This window comes from Oncorhynchus kisutch, linkage group LG10 (genome assembly GCF_002021735.2).
Source record: "Oncorhynchus kisutch isolate 150728-3 linkage group LG10, Okis_V2, whole genome shotgun sequence".
NCBI classification, from domain to species: Eukaryota; Metazoa; Chordata; class Actinopteri; order Salmoniformes; family Salmonidae; genus Oncorhynchus; species Oncorhynchus kisutch.
In genome coordinates this window covers 58,317,139-58,335,833 of record NC_034183.2, presented here as the reverse complement: position 1 = coordinate 58,335,833, position 18,695 = coordinate 58,317,139, and the positions used below count along the sequence as shown (strand labels likewise).

The 18,695-nt window shown below is 44.8% G+C and overlaps 1 protein-coding gene across 2 annotated transcripts in view; it reads left to right on the top strand.

The window, feature by feature from the left end:
• LOC109897323 (serine/threonine-protein kinase WNK4-like) overlaps positions 1 to 18,695 on the top strand; it is a 71,147-nt gene that overhangs the window by 26,136 nt on the left and 26,316 nt on the right. For both annotated transcript variants that reach the window (XM_031834175.1, XM_031834174.1), the window contains exons 2-4: positions 3,873 to 4,045; positions 4,646 to 4,866; positions 5,805 to 5,962. In XM_031834175.1, the coding sequence (XP_031690035.1) occupies positions 3,873 to 4,045; positions 4,646 to 4,866; positions 5,805 to 5,962 (552 nt within the window). The remainder of the gene's footprint in view (positions 1 to 3,872; positions 4,046 to 4,645; positions 4,867 to 5,804; positions 5,963 to 18,695) is intronic.

Below are 18,695 nucleotides of genomic sequence, written 5' to 3'. Positions count from 1 at the left end.
GTTGTTTGGGCTAAATTATAGGTGGGCTATGTACAGGTGCAGTAATCTGTGAGCTGCTCTGACAGTTGGTGCTTAAAGCTAGGGAGGGAGATAAGTGTTTCCAGTTTCAGAGATTTTTGTAGTTCGTTCCAGTCATTGGCAGCAGAGAACTGGAAGGAGAGGCGGCCAAAGAAAGAATTGGTTCTGGGGGTGACTAGAGAGATATACCTGCTGGAGCGTGTGCCACAGGTGGGAGATGCTATGGTGACCAGCGAGCTGAGATAAGGGGGGACTTTGCCTAGCAGGGTCTTGTAGATGACATGGAGCCAGTGGGTTTGGCGACGAGTATGAAGCGAGGGCCAGCCAACGAGAGCGTACAGGTCGCAATGGTGGGTAGTATATGGGGCTTTGGTGACAAAACGGATTGCACTGTGATAGACTGCATCCAATTTGTTGAGTAGGGTATTGGAGGCTATTTTGTAAATGACATCGCCAAAGTCGAGGATTGGTAGGATGGTCAGTTTTACAAGGGTATGTTTGGCAGCATGAGTGAAGGATGCTTTGTTGCGAAATAGGAAGCCAATTCTAGATTTAACTTTGGATTGGAGATGTTTGATATGGGTCTGGAAGGAGAGTTTACAGTCTAACCAGACACCTAAGTATTTGTAGTTGTCCACGTATTCTAAGTCAGAGCCGTCCAGAGTAGTGATGTTGGACAGGCGGGTAGGTGCAGGTAGCGATCGGTTGAAGAGCATGCATTTAGTTTTACTTGTATTTAAGAGCAATTGGAGGCCACGGAAGGAGAGTTGTATGGCATTGAAGCTTGCCTGGAGGGTTGTTAACACAGTGTCCAAAGAAGGGCCGGAAGTATACAGAATGGTGTCGTCTGCGTAGAGGTGGATCAGAGACTCACCAGCAGCAAGAGCGACCTCATTGATGTATACAGAGAAGAGAGTCGGTCCAAGAATTGAACCCTGTGGCACCCCCATAGAGACTGCCAGAGGTCCGGACAGCAGACCCTCCGATTTGACACACTGAACTCTATCAGAGAAGTAGTTGGTGAACCAGGCGAGGCAATCATTTGAGAAACCAAGGCTGTCGAGTCTGCCGATGAGGATGTGGTGATTGACAGAGTCGAAAGCCTTGGCCAGATCAATGAATACGGCTGCACAGTAATGTTTCTTATCGATGGCGGTTAAGATATCGTTTAGGACCTTGAGCGTGGCTGAGGTGCACCCATGACCAGCTCTGAAACCAGATTGCATAGCAGAGAAGGTATGGTGAGATTCGAAATGGTCGGTAATCTGTTTGTTGACTTGGCTTTCGAAGACCTTAGAAAGGCACGGTAGGATAGATATAGGTCTGTAGCAGTTTGGGTCAAGAGTATCCCCCCCTTTGAAGAGGGGGATGACCGCAGCTGCTTTCCAATCTTTGGGAATCTCAGACGACACGAAAGAGAGGTTGAACAGGCTAGTAATAGGGGTGGCAACAATTTCTGCAGATAATTTTAGAAAGAAAGGGTCCAGATTGTCTAGCCCGGCTGATTTGTAGGGGTCCAGATTTTGCAGCTCTTTCAGAACATCAGCTGAATGGATTTGGGAGAAGGAGAAATGGTGAAGGCTTGGGCGAGTTGCTGTTGGGGGTGCAGTGCAGTTGTCCGGGGTAGGAGTAGTCAGGTGGAAAGCATGGCCAGCCGTAGAAAAATGCTTATTGAAATTCTCAATTATGGTGGATTTATCAGTGGTGACAGTGTTTCCTATCTTGTGGGCAGCTGGGAGGAGGTGTTCTTATTCTCCATGGACTTTACAGTGTCCCAGAACTTTTTTGAGTTAGTGTTGCAGGAAGCAAATTTCTGCTTGAAAAAGCTAGCCTTGGCTTTTCTAACTGCCTGTGTATAATGGTTTCTAGCTTCCCTGAACAGCTGCATATCACGGGGGCTGTTCGATGCTAATGCAGAACGCCATAGGATGTTTTTGTGTTGGTTAAGGGCAGTCAGGTCTGGGGAGAACCAAGGGCTATATCTGTTCCTGGTTCTAAATTTCTTGAATGGGGCATGTTTATTTAAGATGGTTAGGAAGGCATTTTTTAAAAATATCCAGGCATCCTCTACTGACGGGATGAGATCAATATCCTTCCAGGATACCCCGGCCAGGTCGATTAGAAAGGCCTGCTCGCAGAAGTGTTTCAGGGAGCGTTTTACAGTGATGAGTGGAGGTCGTTTGACCGCTGACCCATTACGGATGCAGGCAATGAGGCAGTGATCGCTGAGATCTTGGTTGAAGACAGCAGAGGTGTATTTAGAGGGCAAGTTGGTTAGGATGATATCTATGAGGGTGCCCGTGTTTAAGGCTTTGGGGAGGTACCTGGTAGGTTCATTGATAATTTGTGTGAGACGGACCCTCCACCTCCAAATCGACCCCGCTCCAGAGTACAGGCTTCGGTGTAACGCTCATTCCTTCACGATAAACGTGAATCCGACCATCACCCTTGGTCAGACAAAACCGCGACTCGTCAGTGTAGAGAACTTTTTGCCAGTCCTGTCTGGTCCAGCGAGGGTGGATTTGTGCCCATAGGGAACATTGTTGCCGGGGATGTCTGGTGAGGACCTGCCTTACAACAGGCCTACAAGCCCTCAGTCCAGCCTCTCTCAGCCTATTGTGGACAGTCTGAGCACTGATGGAGGGATTTGTGCGTTCCTTATGTAACTCGGGCAGTTGTTGTTGCCATCCTGTACCTGTCCCGCAGGTGTAATATTCGGTTGTACCGATCCTGTGCAGGTGTTGTTAGATGTGGTCTGCCACTGCGAGGACAATCAGCTGTTCATCCTGTTTCCCTGTAGTGTTGTCTTAGGCGTCTCACAGTACGGACATTTCAATTTATTGCCCTGGCCACATCTGCAGCCCTCATGCCTCCTTGCAGCATGCCTAAGGCACTTTCATGCAGATGAGCAGGGACCCTGTGAATCTTTCTTTTGGTGTTTTTCAGAGTCAGTAGAAAGGCCTCTTTAGTGTCCTATGCTTTCATAACTGTGACCTTAATTCACTACCGTTTGTAAGCTGTTAGTGTCTTAACGGCCGTACCACAGGTGTATGTTCATTAATTGTTTATGGTTCATTGGTCAAGCATGGGAAACAGTGTTTAAATCCTTTACAATAACGATCTGTGAAGTTATTTGGATTTTTACGAATTATCTTTGAAAGACAGCGTCCTGAAAAAGGGACATTTATTTTTTTGCTGAGTTTATATTTGTGTCTACTCTATTGTACTGTCAGAGTCTAGGTGATGTGGTTAAGACGGAGTCAGGCGCAGGACACAGAGATGAGTAATAATAGTAACTTTACTCAAAAATAATCTTCCAACAAGGAGAACGAAAATCCAGAATCACATAAGCGAGACAACTGACAACAATAAACACGCACAAAACCATGATGGCTCCAGAGGGTTAAATAAGGAAATAATTCAAATCTAATGGGAACCAGGTGTGTACAATACAGACAAAACAAATGGAAAAAGAAATGTAGATCGGTGGAGGCTAGAATGCCGGCGACGTAAACCGCCGAACGCCGCCCGAACAAGGAGAGGCACCAACTTTGGCGGAAGTCGTAACATGTACTTCTATAACCTACTACGTCTATAATTACATTGAGAGACCTAGATACATTTGCAGCGTTGCATAATAGATGACTTAGCATTGGCCTGTACATTGTGTATTATATACTGTATGTTTGTGTCTCGTCCATTTAACCTCTAATTTCAATACTTCTGTATATAACATCGTATTCCCCTCTTCCCTCTCTTATTGATATATTTGTGTCTACTCTATTTTACCTCTATAACCTACTATGTGTATAGTCTCACCACTATAATAATGTATTCTCCTCTTCCTTCTCCAGACGCGGAGGCTGACGAAGGTGGAGCGCCAGCGTTTCAGTGAGGAGGTGGAGATGCTGAAGGGGCTGCAGCACCCCAATATTGTCCGCTTCTACGACTCCTGGAAGGACAACTGCAAGGGCCACAAGTGCATCCTTCTGGTCACCGAGCTCATGACATCAGGCACCCTCAAGACGTGAGTTAAAGGGATACAATTTGTATGTATCTGCATCCAGTATGAAGTTAGTTAGAGGTAGTTTCACAAGCCAATGCTAACTAGCTTAGCACAAAGACTGAAAGTATGCTAGCTGTACATAAAAATGGTTTCTATCAGTTCATCTGACTCTCGGAAAATAGATCAAGGTCTTCATTGCCAAAACCCTAAACTATCCCTTTAAGTCCATCCCCACTGCCTGAGTAATAAGCAGATGGAGAAAAGTATGTGCCATTTTCCTACGTCATCTCCTTGTAAAAGGTGCAAAAGACTTCAAGCAGATATGCTTTCCATCTGTGTTTTTCTGTTCATGTTAGTGAATCTACTGAATTCGTGCGTTAGCCATGTGGCTAACATCTGTCGAAATGGAGTGTCACTCTCAATTTGAGCATGACAGGAGAAAATTGGTTCCAGCGACATGGAGCTACCCCTGGTCCATGGTGCTCTGTTAATTAGTAACACTTGTTGCTTACACTGTTGTACCCCATGGTTCCAATCGCTCAGTTGGTTGGACACCAGGGTTTTGGGTTTGAATCCTGCTTAGGCCGCACGTACAGTACTCATATCAGCCTCACCCTGCAGGTACCTGAAGAGGTTCAAGGAGATGAAGCTGAAGCTGCTGCAGCGCTGGAGCCACCAGATCCTGAAGGGCCTCCACTTCCTCCACACCCGCACCCCGCCCATCATCCACAGGGACCTCAAGTGTGACAACATCTTCATCACCGGCCCCACAGGCTCCGTCAAGATCGGCGATTTGGGCCTGGCCACACTAAAGAGTGCCTCGTTCGCCAAGAGTGTCATTGGTGAGTCTCCCAACTACCCACAGCCACTTCAGTTGACACTGACACTCAGTATGATGGAGTGCATCAGGGCTCTATTCTAGACCCTGTGACTGACTATTGAATATTTCTCAATGTAGGATTAAAGCGTTCTGTCCCCACTACTAAGGTTTTAAAGTGAGACGTACGTAATAGCTGAAACCTCATAGAGGATGTTAAAACGTTTTGCCACCTACAACACTTACTCTTTGCTATTTGCTTTAATGTCTTTTAAAAATTGTATTACAGAGATACAGTATTGTGTGAAACGGTTATTCAATATTTCAATAAATAATTTCTTGTAAATAATGGAGTCCCAGTCCCACTGCTACCTGTGTACTGCTGTCCCTTCAGTGTGGTGTGACCTTAAACTGGAGCAACTGTAAATAAAGCCTTCAATGCCATGTTTTATGCTGGCCACTGTGTTTATTTATTTGGCTAGGTGTTTATATTTATACTGTCATGGTGCATGACGGCTAGTCTTTGCAGTGACGTCAGGACGGCTGCCCGACATGTTCTAATCTATCTCACTGCTATCACAGTGTTTGGTCTCAGTGACTTTTTAATAGTGTGGGTCATCTAAGTCCCATTTGGAAACCTTCAAATCTACAGAAGTTTAACATTTGTTTTACATTATCACGCTCGTATAAGATTTGGTGTTGTATCAATAAATAACTTATCTTTTGATTACCTCCTCCTTCTGTACCGCCTTTGATACATTTTTTCCATTTGAATACACTTGTACTTGCCAATACACATTTTCCGCACTGTATTACAAGGCACACAGTTGGCTACTTGTTCCAAAGTGGTCAGAGAATGAATAAGGCCGCTCTATTGTGAAGTGTAACTGCAGTTGTCAGTGAAGTAGGACCACATTTTGCGCCATTCTCATAACCACTATCATTACACCCCCCCCACCATAGGGACTCCTGAGTTCATGGCTCCAGAGATGTACGAGGAGAAGTATGATGAGGCGGTGGACGTCTATGCCTTTGGGATGTGCATGCTTGAGATGACCACGTCTGAGTACCCCTACTCCGAGTGCCAGAACGCTGCCCAGATCTACCGTAAAGTCACCAGCGTGAGTGGATTTCTCTGTCTCTAGTGGATTCTGTGTGTCCAGTCCATGTTGTTCAGTTTGTCTGTTGTTTTGCTAGGTGTTGGTCAGATCTGAAGATAAATTTGGCCATCTTTCTGGTTGTAGTTTGCAGTTTGACAGCACCACTTGTTCAGTGTAGTGCTGCTTGCCTCTGGGAAGAGGTAAGCAGGAAAGAGGCATTCAAACGGCGTGCAACATGTGCAAGGATCATCATCTCTTGTTCCTTACAACTAACTGCTGTTCTCCCTTTCTCTATCCACCCCCTCTCAGTCTTTCTTTTGAAGTTGCTTGCTATGCATCACTAATGTGACACAAATAGATACAAATAGATACACAAAAACACTCAATTACATACTTTCTCTCCGTTGTGAATGCCACCAACATTCTCACTTCCATCCCATCCGGTCTCCAAAAATAGAAACCCTCCCCTTGTACCCAACCCTGTTATCTCTGTTACTGAGTGTTTATCAGACCACTAATGGTAATCTACCATTTCTCATCTCTATGCAATGTTGCTGTGACATTTCTCATCAGCAGAGTCAATTACAGGGTCTCTGTGGAGCTATAATGAAGGGTATTTACCAAATGGACGCCTCTCTTTCACTGCTATAATCAGCTGTTGCACTGTAACGACCAGATTTGGAAGAGCTGAATGGCTCGGGCTTGATTGCTAATTACTGGAATTGGAATGATGCTTTAAGTCTTTTACTTGTCGGAGAACGAGGTCCACATGCAGGAATGGGAATGTCTCCACAATGCTGGATTTTCTCCACTCCACAATTCTGGATTTCTTTGCGGTCATTTGGCCAAATAAACTGAAATCCCCAAGGACCATAATGCACGTTGTGGATTAATTTACATGCAGCTCTTCCAACGTGATTGACACAGTAAGAACCCACGTGCTAGCTGTGTGTGTGTGTGTGTGTGTCTGAGCTCGCTACAGCCCTGGAACAACATGAGCAGTATTTAGTGCTAGAGTCCAAAGGAGTGTTACAGCTTTGAGGAAGCAAGGCTCTCACTCCATTATGGGTTTTCTGCCAGAACCACAAAAGCAGTTTGCCAGCCTCTTCATTCAGACGTTCTCCAGCCAGCCTCTGTATTCAGACGTTCCCCAGCCAGCCTCTGTATTCAGACGTTCTCCAGCCAGCCTCTTCATTCAGACGTTCCCCAGCCAGCCTCTGCATTCAGACGTTCCCCAGCCAGCCTCTGTATTCAGATGTTCTCCAGCCATCCTCTGCATTCAGATGTTCTCCAGCCAGCCTCTGTATTCAGACGTTCTCTAGCCAGCCTCTGCATTCAGGCGTTCTCCAGCCAGCCTCTTCATTCAGACGTTCCCCAGCCAGCCTCTGCATTCAGACGTTCTCCAGCCAGCCTCTTCATTCAGACGTTCTCCAGCCAGCCTCTGTATTCAGACGTTCTCCCGCCAGCCTCTGCATTCAGACGTTCTCCAGCCAGCCTCTGTATTCAGACGTTCTCCAGCCAGCCTCTGCATTCAGACGTTCTCCAGCCAGCCTCTGTATTCAGACATTCTCCAGCCAGCCTCTGTATTCAGACGTTCTCCAGCCAGCCTCTGCATTCAGACGTTCTCCAGCCAGCCTCTGTATTCAGACGTTCTCCGGCCAGCCTCTGCATTCAGACATTCTCCAGCCAGCCTCTGCATTCAGACGTTCTCCAGCCAGCCTCTGTATTCAGACATTCTCCAGCCAGCCTCTGTATTCAGAGGTTCTCCAGCCAGCCCCTGTACTCAGACGTTCTCCAGCCAGCCTCTGTATTCAGACGTTCTCCAGCCAGCCTCTGTATTCAGACGTTCTCCAGCCAGCCTCTGTATTCAGACTTACATACTTACTTGCACTGTTGTTTCTTATTTGTGTTGACCTCAGCAGATAAGGATCTCCATGCTTCATTCATACCACACTTCTAATTTAGCCATGGGGCTTAACCTATAGAGGAAATTAATAGCAGATTATTACTGAGACTACAGCAAATGGCCACCATTCTCCTCCTACACTTGGCTATTGTCTGACATCATTTTATGACAAGGTCTGTGTCATCAAATTATCTTGTTCCCTTTCTCAGAGCTATATATTTATGCTATGATAGGAGAGCTGTATATCATTCCACCAATAGACCAATTGGTGGAATGATATCACTGTCATGTTTAGTAGCCTTCACCAACAGGATAAACAGTGGATATTATATACGGCTCAAGCTTCCCCTGTGCTGTGTGACGTGTGAGATGATATATTATACGGTGTCTGCACAGAAATACCTATTTGTTTTTCCTTCAGGTGTGATACATTGCCTTTTCAAGTAGGTGTAAAAGCTTTGTCCTCCCTTATTCCTGTGTGTGTGTGTTTTGCATGTGTGCGAGTGTGTATTGTGTGTGTTTGTGCATTCTCAGACACATTTGTTGAAATGTGTCTGTGTGTGTGTGTACTTGTGTCTGTGTGTGAAAGTGTATTAATATGAGCATGTGTGTGTGGGCGCACAAAAGCCAAGACAATGCCCCCAAGTATCTTTCAAAAACAACAGAGTAAGTCCTTTAGCCAATACACCTACAGCAAGTTAACTTGGAGAGTAACACTGTCTTCTTTGGAAGATTACTGGGTTGAAGTGAGTTCTTACAGAAGCAGAACATTACCCAGTGCGTCAGCTGACGAGGGGTTGCTGCCGCTGACAAAGGACATTGATATGGTGAGCAGAACTGGCCCAGCATCACTCCTCCAACTCTTCAAAGCCGTCTCTGTGCTGTGGTCTGACTGAGTGTGTGAGGAGACAGACATTGCCTTGTGACCAAGGCGTTAGCGGATGCCCGCTGCGCCTCTTAAAAAGTATGTACTACCGGTTTACTGCTGTGTATCTATGGAGGTTACTGGCCTGTTAAATGTTGTCATAAAATCTATGATTGTAAGGTGGTCCTCATAAGAATGTACTCTAATTGGCTAAAGACTTGTACCTGTAAAGCCACCTAGGGACTTCCTAGGATAGAATAGCTGGTGCCAGCTATATACAGTACAGTACCAATTGGATACACTGGTCCTTCCCTAGGACAACAGTACTAAGGCAGGGGTTTAAAGAGGTATACTCAAGGAGTGGCATACAGGTTACAGTTGTCCTTTCTGGAGGGAATCCCAATTTTAAAGGTTAATGTACACAAACTTAAGTCACTCACTGAAGTTTTATTTCCAGATTTTCCCCTTTGTTAACTTGAAAAAGAGGCATGTATTGACTGTGTACTATCTACTCAATAATAGATACACTACATGACTAAAAGTATGTGGACACCTGCTCGTCAAACATCTCATTCCAAAATCATGGGCATTAATATGAATTGGTCCCCCTTTTGCTGCTATAACAGCCTCCACTCTTCTGGGAAGGTTTTCCACTAGATGTTGAAACATTGAAGCGGGGGGGGGGCTTGCTTCCATTCAGCCACAGTAGCATTAGTAAGGTCGGGCACTGATGTTGGGCGATTAGGCCTGGCTTGCTGTTGGCGTTCCAATTCATTCCAAAGGTGTTTGATGGGGTTGAGGTCAGGGCTCTCTGCAGGCCAGTCAAGTTCTTCCACACCGATCTTGACAAACCATTTCTGTATGGATCTCGCTTTGAGCACAAAGGCATTGTCCAAACTGTTGCCACAAAGTTGGAAGTACAGAATCGTCTAGAATGTCATTATGCTGTAGCGTTAAGATATCCCTTCACTGGAACTAAGGGGCCTAGCCCGAACCATGAAAAACAACCCCAGACCATTATTCTTCCTCCAACAAACATTACAGTTGGCACTATGCATTTGGGCGTTCTCCTGGCATCAGCCAAACCAAGAATCGTCCACAGGACTGCCAGATGGTGAAGCATTTCATCACAGAGAACGTGTTTCCACTGCTCCAGAGTCCAGTGACGACAAGTTTTACACCACTCCAGCTGACGCTTGGTATTGCACATGGTGATCTTGGGCTTGTGTGCGGCTGCTTGTCCATGGAAACCCATTTCATGAAGCTCCTGAACTAACAGTTATTGTACTGATGTTGCTTCCAGAGGCAGTTTGGAACTCAGTAGTGAATGTTGAAACTGAGGACAGACGATTTTTACCCACTTCAGCACTCGGCGGTCCCGTTCTGTGAGCTTATGAGGCCTACCACTTCGCAGCTGAGCCGGTGTTGCTCCTAGATGTTTCCACTTCACAATAACAACAGTTACAGTTGACCAGGGCAGCTCTAGCAGGGTAGAAATTTGACAAACTGACTTGTTGGAAAGGTGGTATCCTATGACGCTCTTCAGGAAGGCCATTCAACTGCCAATGTTTGTCTATGTGCTCGATTTATATACCTCGATTTATATACCTATCATCAAAGGGTGTGGCTGAAATAGCCGAATTCGTTAATTTGTAGGGGTGTGTCCACATACTTTTGTAAATATAGTGTATGTTCATTCAATGTGCAGAATACAGAATATTATACATTTCCATTGATCCTACCAACAACCTCAACACATTTGTGATTTCACATGGTAAGGAGAAGATTGCATTCTAGGAATACCAGGAACCTTTTTTTATTTATTTAACTAGGCAAGTCAGTTAAGAACAAATTCTTATTTTCAATGACAGCCTAGGAACAGTGGGTTAACTGCCTTGTTTAGGGGCAGTTCAGGGGCATTAAACAAGAAGTCACCAGGGTTTAATGAAGGCTTCAAAGAACAGGAGTTCCTGGCAGCTTACCAGAGTGTGTAGTTGACATGGCTACCAGCCCTCTAACCCTCCCTCCTCTATCAATTGTCCAATGAGTAACAAATGACTGAATGGCGAGAGTCTCCTCTGGGATGAATCTTGTTGAATCAAATGAGTAGATCTCAAGCACCATTGAGCCATTCATACACCTTTCTGGAACAATTGCTAAGAGGATAAAGCTAAGAGGCTTGTGTGATTTCAGTAGTTCTGTGTGGTATGGTGATGTTTACGTCACAGTATTGGGAGGTGTGATTGAAAGTCATTGCCTGAAGCCACATACCTAAGCTCACAATTTTCACTGAGTGGCAGTCATATTGTTTTCAACATGGGGTCCAACTATGGGGTGAACAAGGTCTTACAATGCCTTGATTCAGACACGTTGGTTTAAATGCGGAAGACACATTTCAGTTGAATGCATTCAGTTGTACAACTGACTAGGTATTTCCCTTTCCCCTTATTGAACACGATCTGACTCCATACAATGACATCTTGAGGGCCAATTAAAGGCAATGGGAGAGTCAGACTAATCAGTACATTGCCAATTCTCTACGTACTGCCCACACAACCAAAACCCTCCTGTGCTGAAACAGGGGTACATTGCCTGTTTCCCTTTTTAGTGAGAGAGTGTGAGCATGAGGGAACAGACACCCCTGGGCTGGCCCTCTCTCCACCACCCCTGGGCTGGCCCTCTCTCCACCACCCCTGGGCTGGCCCTCTCTCCACCACCCCTGGGCTTGTCCTCTCTCCAACACCCCTGGGCTGGGCCTCTCTCCAAAACCCCTGGGCTGGCCCTCTCTCCAAAACCCCTGGGCTGGCCCTCTCTCCAACACCCCTGGGCTGGCCCTCTCTCCACCAACCCTGGGCTGGCCCTCTCTCCACCACCCCTGGGCTGGCCCTCTCTCCACCACCCCTGGGCTGGCCCTCTCTCCACCACCCCTGGGCTGGCCCTCTCTCCAACACCCCTGGGTTGGCCCTCTCTCCAACACCCCTGGGCTGGCCCTCTCTTCAACACCCCTGGACTGGCTCTCTCTCCACCACCCCTGGGCTGGCCCTCTCTCCAACACCCCTGGGCTGGCCCTCTCTCCAACACCCCTGGGCTGGCCCTCTCTCCAACACCCCTGGGCTGGCCCTCTCTCCAACACCCCTGGGCTGGCCCTCTCTAGTCTCTACTATTTTCTGCCTCCCAACCAGCCAGTGTTGTGTAGATGTTGTAACTCCACAGCCCCTCCTCTACCTCTCTACTCCACTGCTGGGTTATGATTAGCTAGCAGAGCCATGGACGCCACCACACCACAACTATCCCTCCTCCTCCACATGTTTCTGCCCACACACACCGAACACACACCAGGCAATAAGGAGCTCTGACGCACTTCCTTTCTGTGTGTGTATGTTTTTGTGGTGGTGGTGGTGGTGGGGGGGGTGGGGGGGGTGTTAAAGGATCTGCCGCTGTTCCAGAAATGTTCTGTTCTTCCTGATTTGTGTTTCAAATCGAATACAAATGTTATTTGTCAAATGCGCCGAATACAACAGGGAAATGCTTACTTACAAGCCCTTAACCAACAATGCAGTTTTAAGAAAATAATAAGTGTAAAGTAAAAAATAGACAAATAAAAAATAAAAATAGAAAATAATTAAAGAGCAGCAGTAAAATAACAATAGCGAGGCTATATACAGGGGGTACTGGTACAGAGTCAATGTGCAGGGCACCGGTTAGTTGTTTATTATGTTTCAGCGCTTGTTTCCAGTGACAAAGAGAGGGAGGAGGGAGATTGGTGAGATGAAGAGAGACATAAAGAATAGAGAACTTAATTAGGGTGTTATAATTGACATAGATATCCCTGTTTTCGTGGTCATCTCCCGAGGCAGACCATACTAACACACGTACTCTACACATACTTACATTGTAATATTGTATGGTGGTATTTTACATTTTGTATTGTAGATATGTAGTGGGGTAAAAATTGTTGTACTGTTTTATCTTTTGTTTTATATGTAATGTAAGTGCCTTACTGTGTTTGGACCCAGGAAGAGTAGCTGCTGCCTTGGCAACAGCTAATGGGGATCCCTAATAAATACAAAGACCCCTCTCAAAGAGAAAAATAATAAGAGTGTGAGAAAAACATAGAAGGAGCTCTCTCTGTCTGTCTCTCTGTCTCTCTCTCAGTCTCTCTGTCTGTCTCGCTGTCTCTCTGTCTGTCTCGCTGTCTCTGTCTGTTTCGCTGTCTCTCTGTCTGTCTCTCTGTCTGTCTCTCTGTCTGTCTGCCTGCCTGTCTGTCTGTCTGTCTGTCTGTCTGTCTGTCTGTCTGTCTGTCTGTCTGTCTGTCTGTCTGTCTGTCTGTCTGTCTGTCTGTCTGTCTGTCTGTCTGTCTGTCTGTCTGTCTGTCTGTCTGTCTGTCTGTCTGTCTGTCTGTCTGTCTGTCTGTCTGTCTGTCTGTCTGTCTGTCTGTCTGTCTGTCTGTCTGTCTTGCTGTTTCTCTCTCTGGCTCACTGTCTCTCTCTCTGTCTCGCTGTCTCTCTTTCTGTCTCGCTGTCTCTCTTTCTGTCTCGCTGTCTCTCTCTGTCATGCTGTCTATCTCTTTCAATTTAGCTGTCTATCACTCTCTCTCGCTTTCTCTCTCTGTCTCTCTCTGTCTCTGTCTCACTGTCTCTCTCAGTTTAGCTGTCTCACTCTCTCTCGCTTTCTCTCTCTCTCTGTCTCCGTCTCTCTCTCTCAAATTCAGATTGCTTTAATTGGCATGAAATACAATTGGTAGGTATTGCCAAAGCAGTATAGTGGTACAGCATTTCAAGTAAATACAGTACAATGCAATGAGGATAATAATTTACAGTTAAAGGGAATCGTCCGAGTTCCACCCTGCATGCATTATTTGGTACTTTCTTTTGGATATTTAAGATAATTCTAGATTTTCTATTGGGTTTTTCTCCCAGTGCTTATAATTGTTAATTGGTGGACCCCAAACCTTGTTTCCATATAGTGCAGTTGGTAACATTACACTATTGAATATCGTGCCCCAGTTTTGGATAGGAATATAACATTTTTTGAACTCTGTCTCTCTGTCATGTGTGCATAATTAGAGTATCCGTGTAATTGACATAATTAATGCTTTCCGTCTCAGGAAAACTGGCTGTTTTAGTGGTCATCTCCCTAGGCAGACCATACAAAGCCTCTCTCAAAGAGAAAAAGACTACGAGGGTGAGAAACAACCATAGAAAGACCTCTCTCTGTCTCTTTCTGTCTCTCTCTCTCTCGGTCTGTCTCTCTTTCTATGTCTCTCTTTCTCTGTCTCTCTTTCTGTCTCTCTTTCTCTCTTTCTATGTCTCACTCTCTCTCTTTCTCTCTATGTCTCTCTTTCTCTGTCTCTCTTTCTCTCTTTCTCTGTCTCTCTTTCTCTCTTTCTCTGTCGCTCTTTCTCTCTTTCTGTCTCTCTTTCTATGTCTCTCTTTCTGTCTCTCTTTCTCTTTCTATGTCTCTCTTTCCCTGTCTCTCTTTCTGTCTCTCTTTCTCTTTCTATGTCTCTCTTTCCCTGTCTCTCTTTCTGTCTCTCTTTCTCTTTCTATGTCTCTCTTTCCCTGTCTCTCTTTCTGTCTCTCTTTCTCTTTCTATGTCTCTCTTTCCCTGTCTCTCTTTCTGTCTCTCTTTCTCTTTCTATGTCTCTCTTTCCCTGTCTCTCTTTCTCTTTCTATGTCTCTCTTTCCCTGTCTCTCTTTCTGTCTCTCTTTCTCTTTCTATGTCTCTCTTTCCCTGTCTCTCTTTCTGTCTCTCTTTCTCTTTCTATGTCTCTCTTTCCCTGTCTCTCTTTCTGTCTCTCTTTCTCTTTCTATGTCTCTCTTTCCCTGTCTCTCTTTCTCTGTCTCTCTTTCTCTGTCTCTCTTTCTCTGTCTCTCTTTCTGTCTCTCTTTCCCTGTCTCTCTTTCTGTCTCTCTTTCTCTTTCTATGTCTCTCTTTCCCTGTCTCTCTTTCTCTGTCTCTCTTTCTGTCTCTCTTTCCCTGTCTCTCTTTCCCTGTCTCTCTTTCCCTGTCTCTCTTTCCCTGTCTCTCTTTCTCTGTCTCTCTGTCTCTCTTTCTGTCTCTCTTTCTCTTTCTATGTCTCTCTTTCCCTGTCTCTCTTTCTCTGTCTCTCTTTCTCTGTCTCTCTTTCTCTGTCTTTCTTTCTCTGTCTCTCTATCTATGTCTCTCTTTCTCTGTCTCTCTTTCTCTGTCTCTCTTTCTCTGTCTCTCTTTCTCTCTGTCTCTCAATTCAATTCAATTTAACAGGAAACATATGTTTACGTTGCCAAAGTAAGTGAAATGGATAATAAACAAAAGAGAAATAAACAATAAAAAATTAACAGTAATACATTACACAAGTTCCAAATAAATAGAGAGATTTCAAATGTAATTTTATGTCTATATACAATGTTAAAGTACAAAAGGGAAAATAAATAAACATATGGGGGTTTTATTTACAACGGTGTTTGTTCTTTACTGGTTGCATTTTTCTTGTGGCAACAGGTCACAAATGTTGCCACTGTGATGCACACTGTGGTATTTAACCGACTAGATATGGGAGTTTATCAAAATTATATTTGTTTTCAAATTCTTTGTTCGTCTGTGTAATCTGAGGGAAATGTGTGTCTCTAATATGGTTATACATTTGGCAGGGCCCAGGTCTGGACCTTTTTGGAAACACCTTTATTTTTGTCTCACTGAGATTTACTGTCAGGGCCCAGGTCTGAAAGAATCTGTGCAGCAGATCTAGGTGCTGCTGTAGGCTCTCCTTGGTTGGGGACAGAAGCACCAGATCATCAGTGCACGCTGACCAGGTCGCTAGGTGTATGGTGTTTCCTCCGACACATTGGTGCGGCTGGCTTCCGGGTTGGATGTGCGTTGTGTCAAGAAGCAGTGAGGCTAGGTTGGGTTGTGTTTCGGAGGACGCATGGCTATCAACCTTCGCCTCTCCTGAGTCCGTATGGGAGTTGCAGCGATGAGACAAGACCGTAACTACTACTAATTGGATGCCACGAAATTGGGGAGAAAAAAGGGGAAATATATATATTTTTTTAAATAAAAAAAGTTTAAGTAGAGCCACTTGGAATTTGTTGTCTGTATATTTTAGAATTTCATTTAGAATTTCATCAACACCACAGGCCTTTTTGGGTTGGAGGGTTTTGTATTTGGTTCTGTAGTTCATTCAATGTAATTGGAGAATCCAGTGTGTTTTGGTCGTCTTTAATAGTTGATTCTAAGATTTGTATTTGATCATGTCTATGTTTTTGCAATTTGTTCTTTGTTATAGAGCCAAACAGATTGGAGAAGTGGTTTATCCATACATCTCTGTTTTGGATAGATAACTCTTCATGTTGTTGTTTGTTTCCCGTGTTCCCAGAAGTGGTTAGATCCTATGGATTCTTCAATTACATTGAGCAGATTGTTAGTAGCTACTATCTATCTTGTCTCATCGCTACAACTCCCGTACGGGCTCGGGAGAGACGAAGGTTGAAAGTCATGCATCCTCCGCTACACAACCCAACCAAGCCGCACTGCTTCTTAACACAGCGTGCATCCAAACCGGAAGCCAGCCGCACCATGAGACAAGGATATCCCTACCGGCCAAGCCCTCCCTAACCCGGACGACGCTCTGCCAATTGTGCGTCGCCCCACGGACCTCCCGGTCGCGGCCGGTTACGACAGAGCCTGAGCGCAAACCCAGAGTCTCTGGTTGCACAGCTGGCGCTGCAGTACAGCGCCCTTAACCACTGCGCCACCCGGGAGGCCCCATTGAGCTGATTTCTGACGTGCTGTTCCTTATTTTTCCATAGTGTATGTATGTATTGTTTTAGTGTTTCTGTCAGAATCTCCCTAGGAGAGGTGGGTGTGGAGTCAGACGCAGGAGAGCAAGAATTCCAAGAAGGGCGTTGTATTACTGGTCCACCAACACAACAGGTACAGGACCACAAAAGCAGCCACTAGAAAACAGGAACGCAGTCTAGTAAAAAACTGAGGAAAAACACTCCTCTACTAAACTAACGTGCGGGAAAAACAGTCCCGAAAATAAACCTGCTTAACAGTAAAAATAACGCAAACCAATGACAGTAACACAAACAATCCTGCACAAAACCTAGCGGGTAGGGCGAGATTAAATACCCCACTGATTAGCTAAACTAGACACAGGTGAACACAAGACAGACAAAACCAAACGAAAAAGAAAAGGGATCAGTGGCAGCTTGTAGGCCGGCGACGACGTCCGCCGAGCGCCGCCCGAACAGGGAGAGCAGCCACCTTCGGTAGAAGTCGTGACAGTTTCACCGTAGTGAAGGCGTAGGCTCAGGTTTTCTAGGTCTCCATGTTTTTGGTTGGATATGTTTCTCAATTTCTTTCTTAGGTATTTGCATTCCACATCACAACATTTGTCATAGTTATTCATTTTCTTAGGTTGTCTGCTTGAACTTTTTAGATTTGATATGGAAGCTGAGAAGTCAAATGTACTGTTTAGGTTTTGTACTGCCAAGTTTACACCTTCACTATTATAGTGAAACATTTTGTCCAGGAAGTTGTCTAAAAGGGGTTGAATTTGTTGTAGCCTAATTGTTTTTGGTAGGTTTCTACACTACTTTCCTTCCATCTATAGAATGTCTTAATATTATTCAGTTCCTTTGGCTTTAATGCCTCGTGATTCAGTATTGCTCTATTCAAGTGGACTGTGATTTTGCTGTTATCTGATAGGGGTGTCAGTGGGCTGACTGTGAATGCTCTGAGAGACTCTGGGTTGAGGTCAGTGATAAAGTAATCTCAGTGATAAAGTCTCTCTCTCTCTATCTCTGTCTCTCTCTGTCTCTCTCTGCCTCCATCTATCTGTCTCTCTCTTTGTCTTTCAGTCTCTGTCTCTCTCTATCTCTCTCTTTTTGTCTTTCAGTCTCTGTCTCTCTGTCTCTGTGTGTGCACATTTATGCATGTGAGCATTATTAGAGTAGCCGTGTAATTTACATAATTAATGCTATCCGTCTCAGGCAAGCTCGGTGTTTTTGTGGTCTCTCTGTGTGTCTCTCTCTCTTGCTATCCCTGTCTCTCTCTCTTTGTCTCTCTCTCTGTCTCTCTCTCTGTCTCTCTCTCTGTCTCTCTCTTTGTCTCTATCTCCGTCTCAGGCAAACTAGAGTCTGTGTGATTGAATCATGTTATAAAGAACACACGTGTAAACAGACCTGTGGCCCATATCGTCCCACACGCATTTCATACATGTACATACATTTCCCTGACTGAGTTAGATTATGGTTCTACTCTAGTTTTGATCTCAGAACCACTAGCATTATAACCTTGTTTTAGCAGCAGGGAGCCAGCCTGTAAGCTTTGTATTAAAAAGGCCAGTAGTGCAATAACTTTTGCAGTGGTCTGCTTATAAAACCTTAGTCATCAAGTCATAGTATTTCCATGGGAAACATTTTCAATTTGATCATTATTTATTTATTTTACGTGAGGAGATTAAAGCATCCACATCAAGCCATTTTTCAAAGGGCTTTCTGAGTGGTAGAAGTCAAGAAGCTATAGCACAATGGAAAGTGGAGCCTTTTCATCGCATTACACAAGGTGCTCTCACTGTTTTTCTGTGTTAGAGGCAGTGTTTCTGTGTGTTGAATTTGAGTTTGTGTGTGTTAACTCCAAATTGTAGAGCTAATTAAGTCAGTACTCTTCAAAGTACGTCTAGCTGGACGGGATTAACATGCTTATGTTCTGTATACACCCATCAGTGCTTCTGTGTTTTCTCCACCTAAAACATTGGTGTTCTTGGAAAGCTAATTTGTGTGATTAGGATGATTTGCTTGCTGTCAGTGGGGATTATTGAGAATATTTGTCATTAGGAGAAAGAGAGAAGGGGAGGGAGAGACAGAGATGAAGCGAGTGAGTTCTCAAAAATAAATATTCCTAACCAAATCTGGTGCAAAATATTAAATTGTGTAATTTTACCAATTGCAATATATGGAATGGAGGTTTGGGGCCCTAATCAAGAGACCCATCAT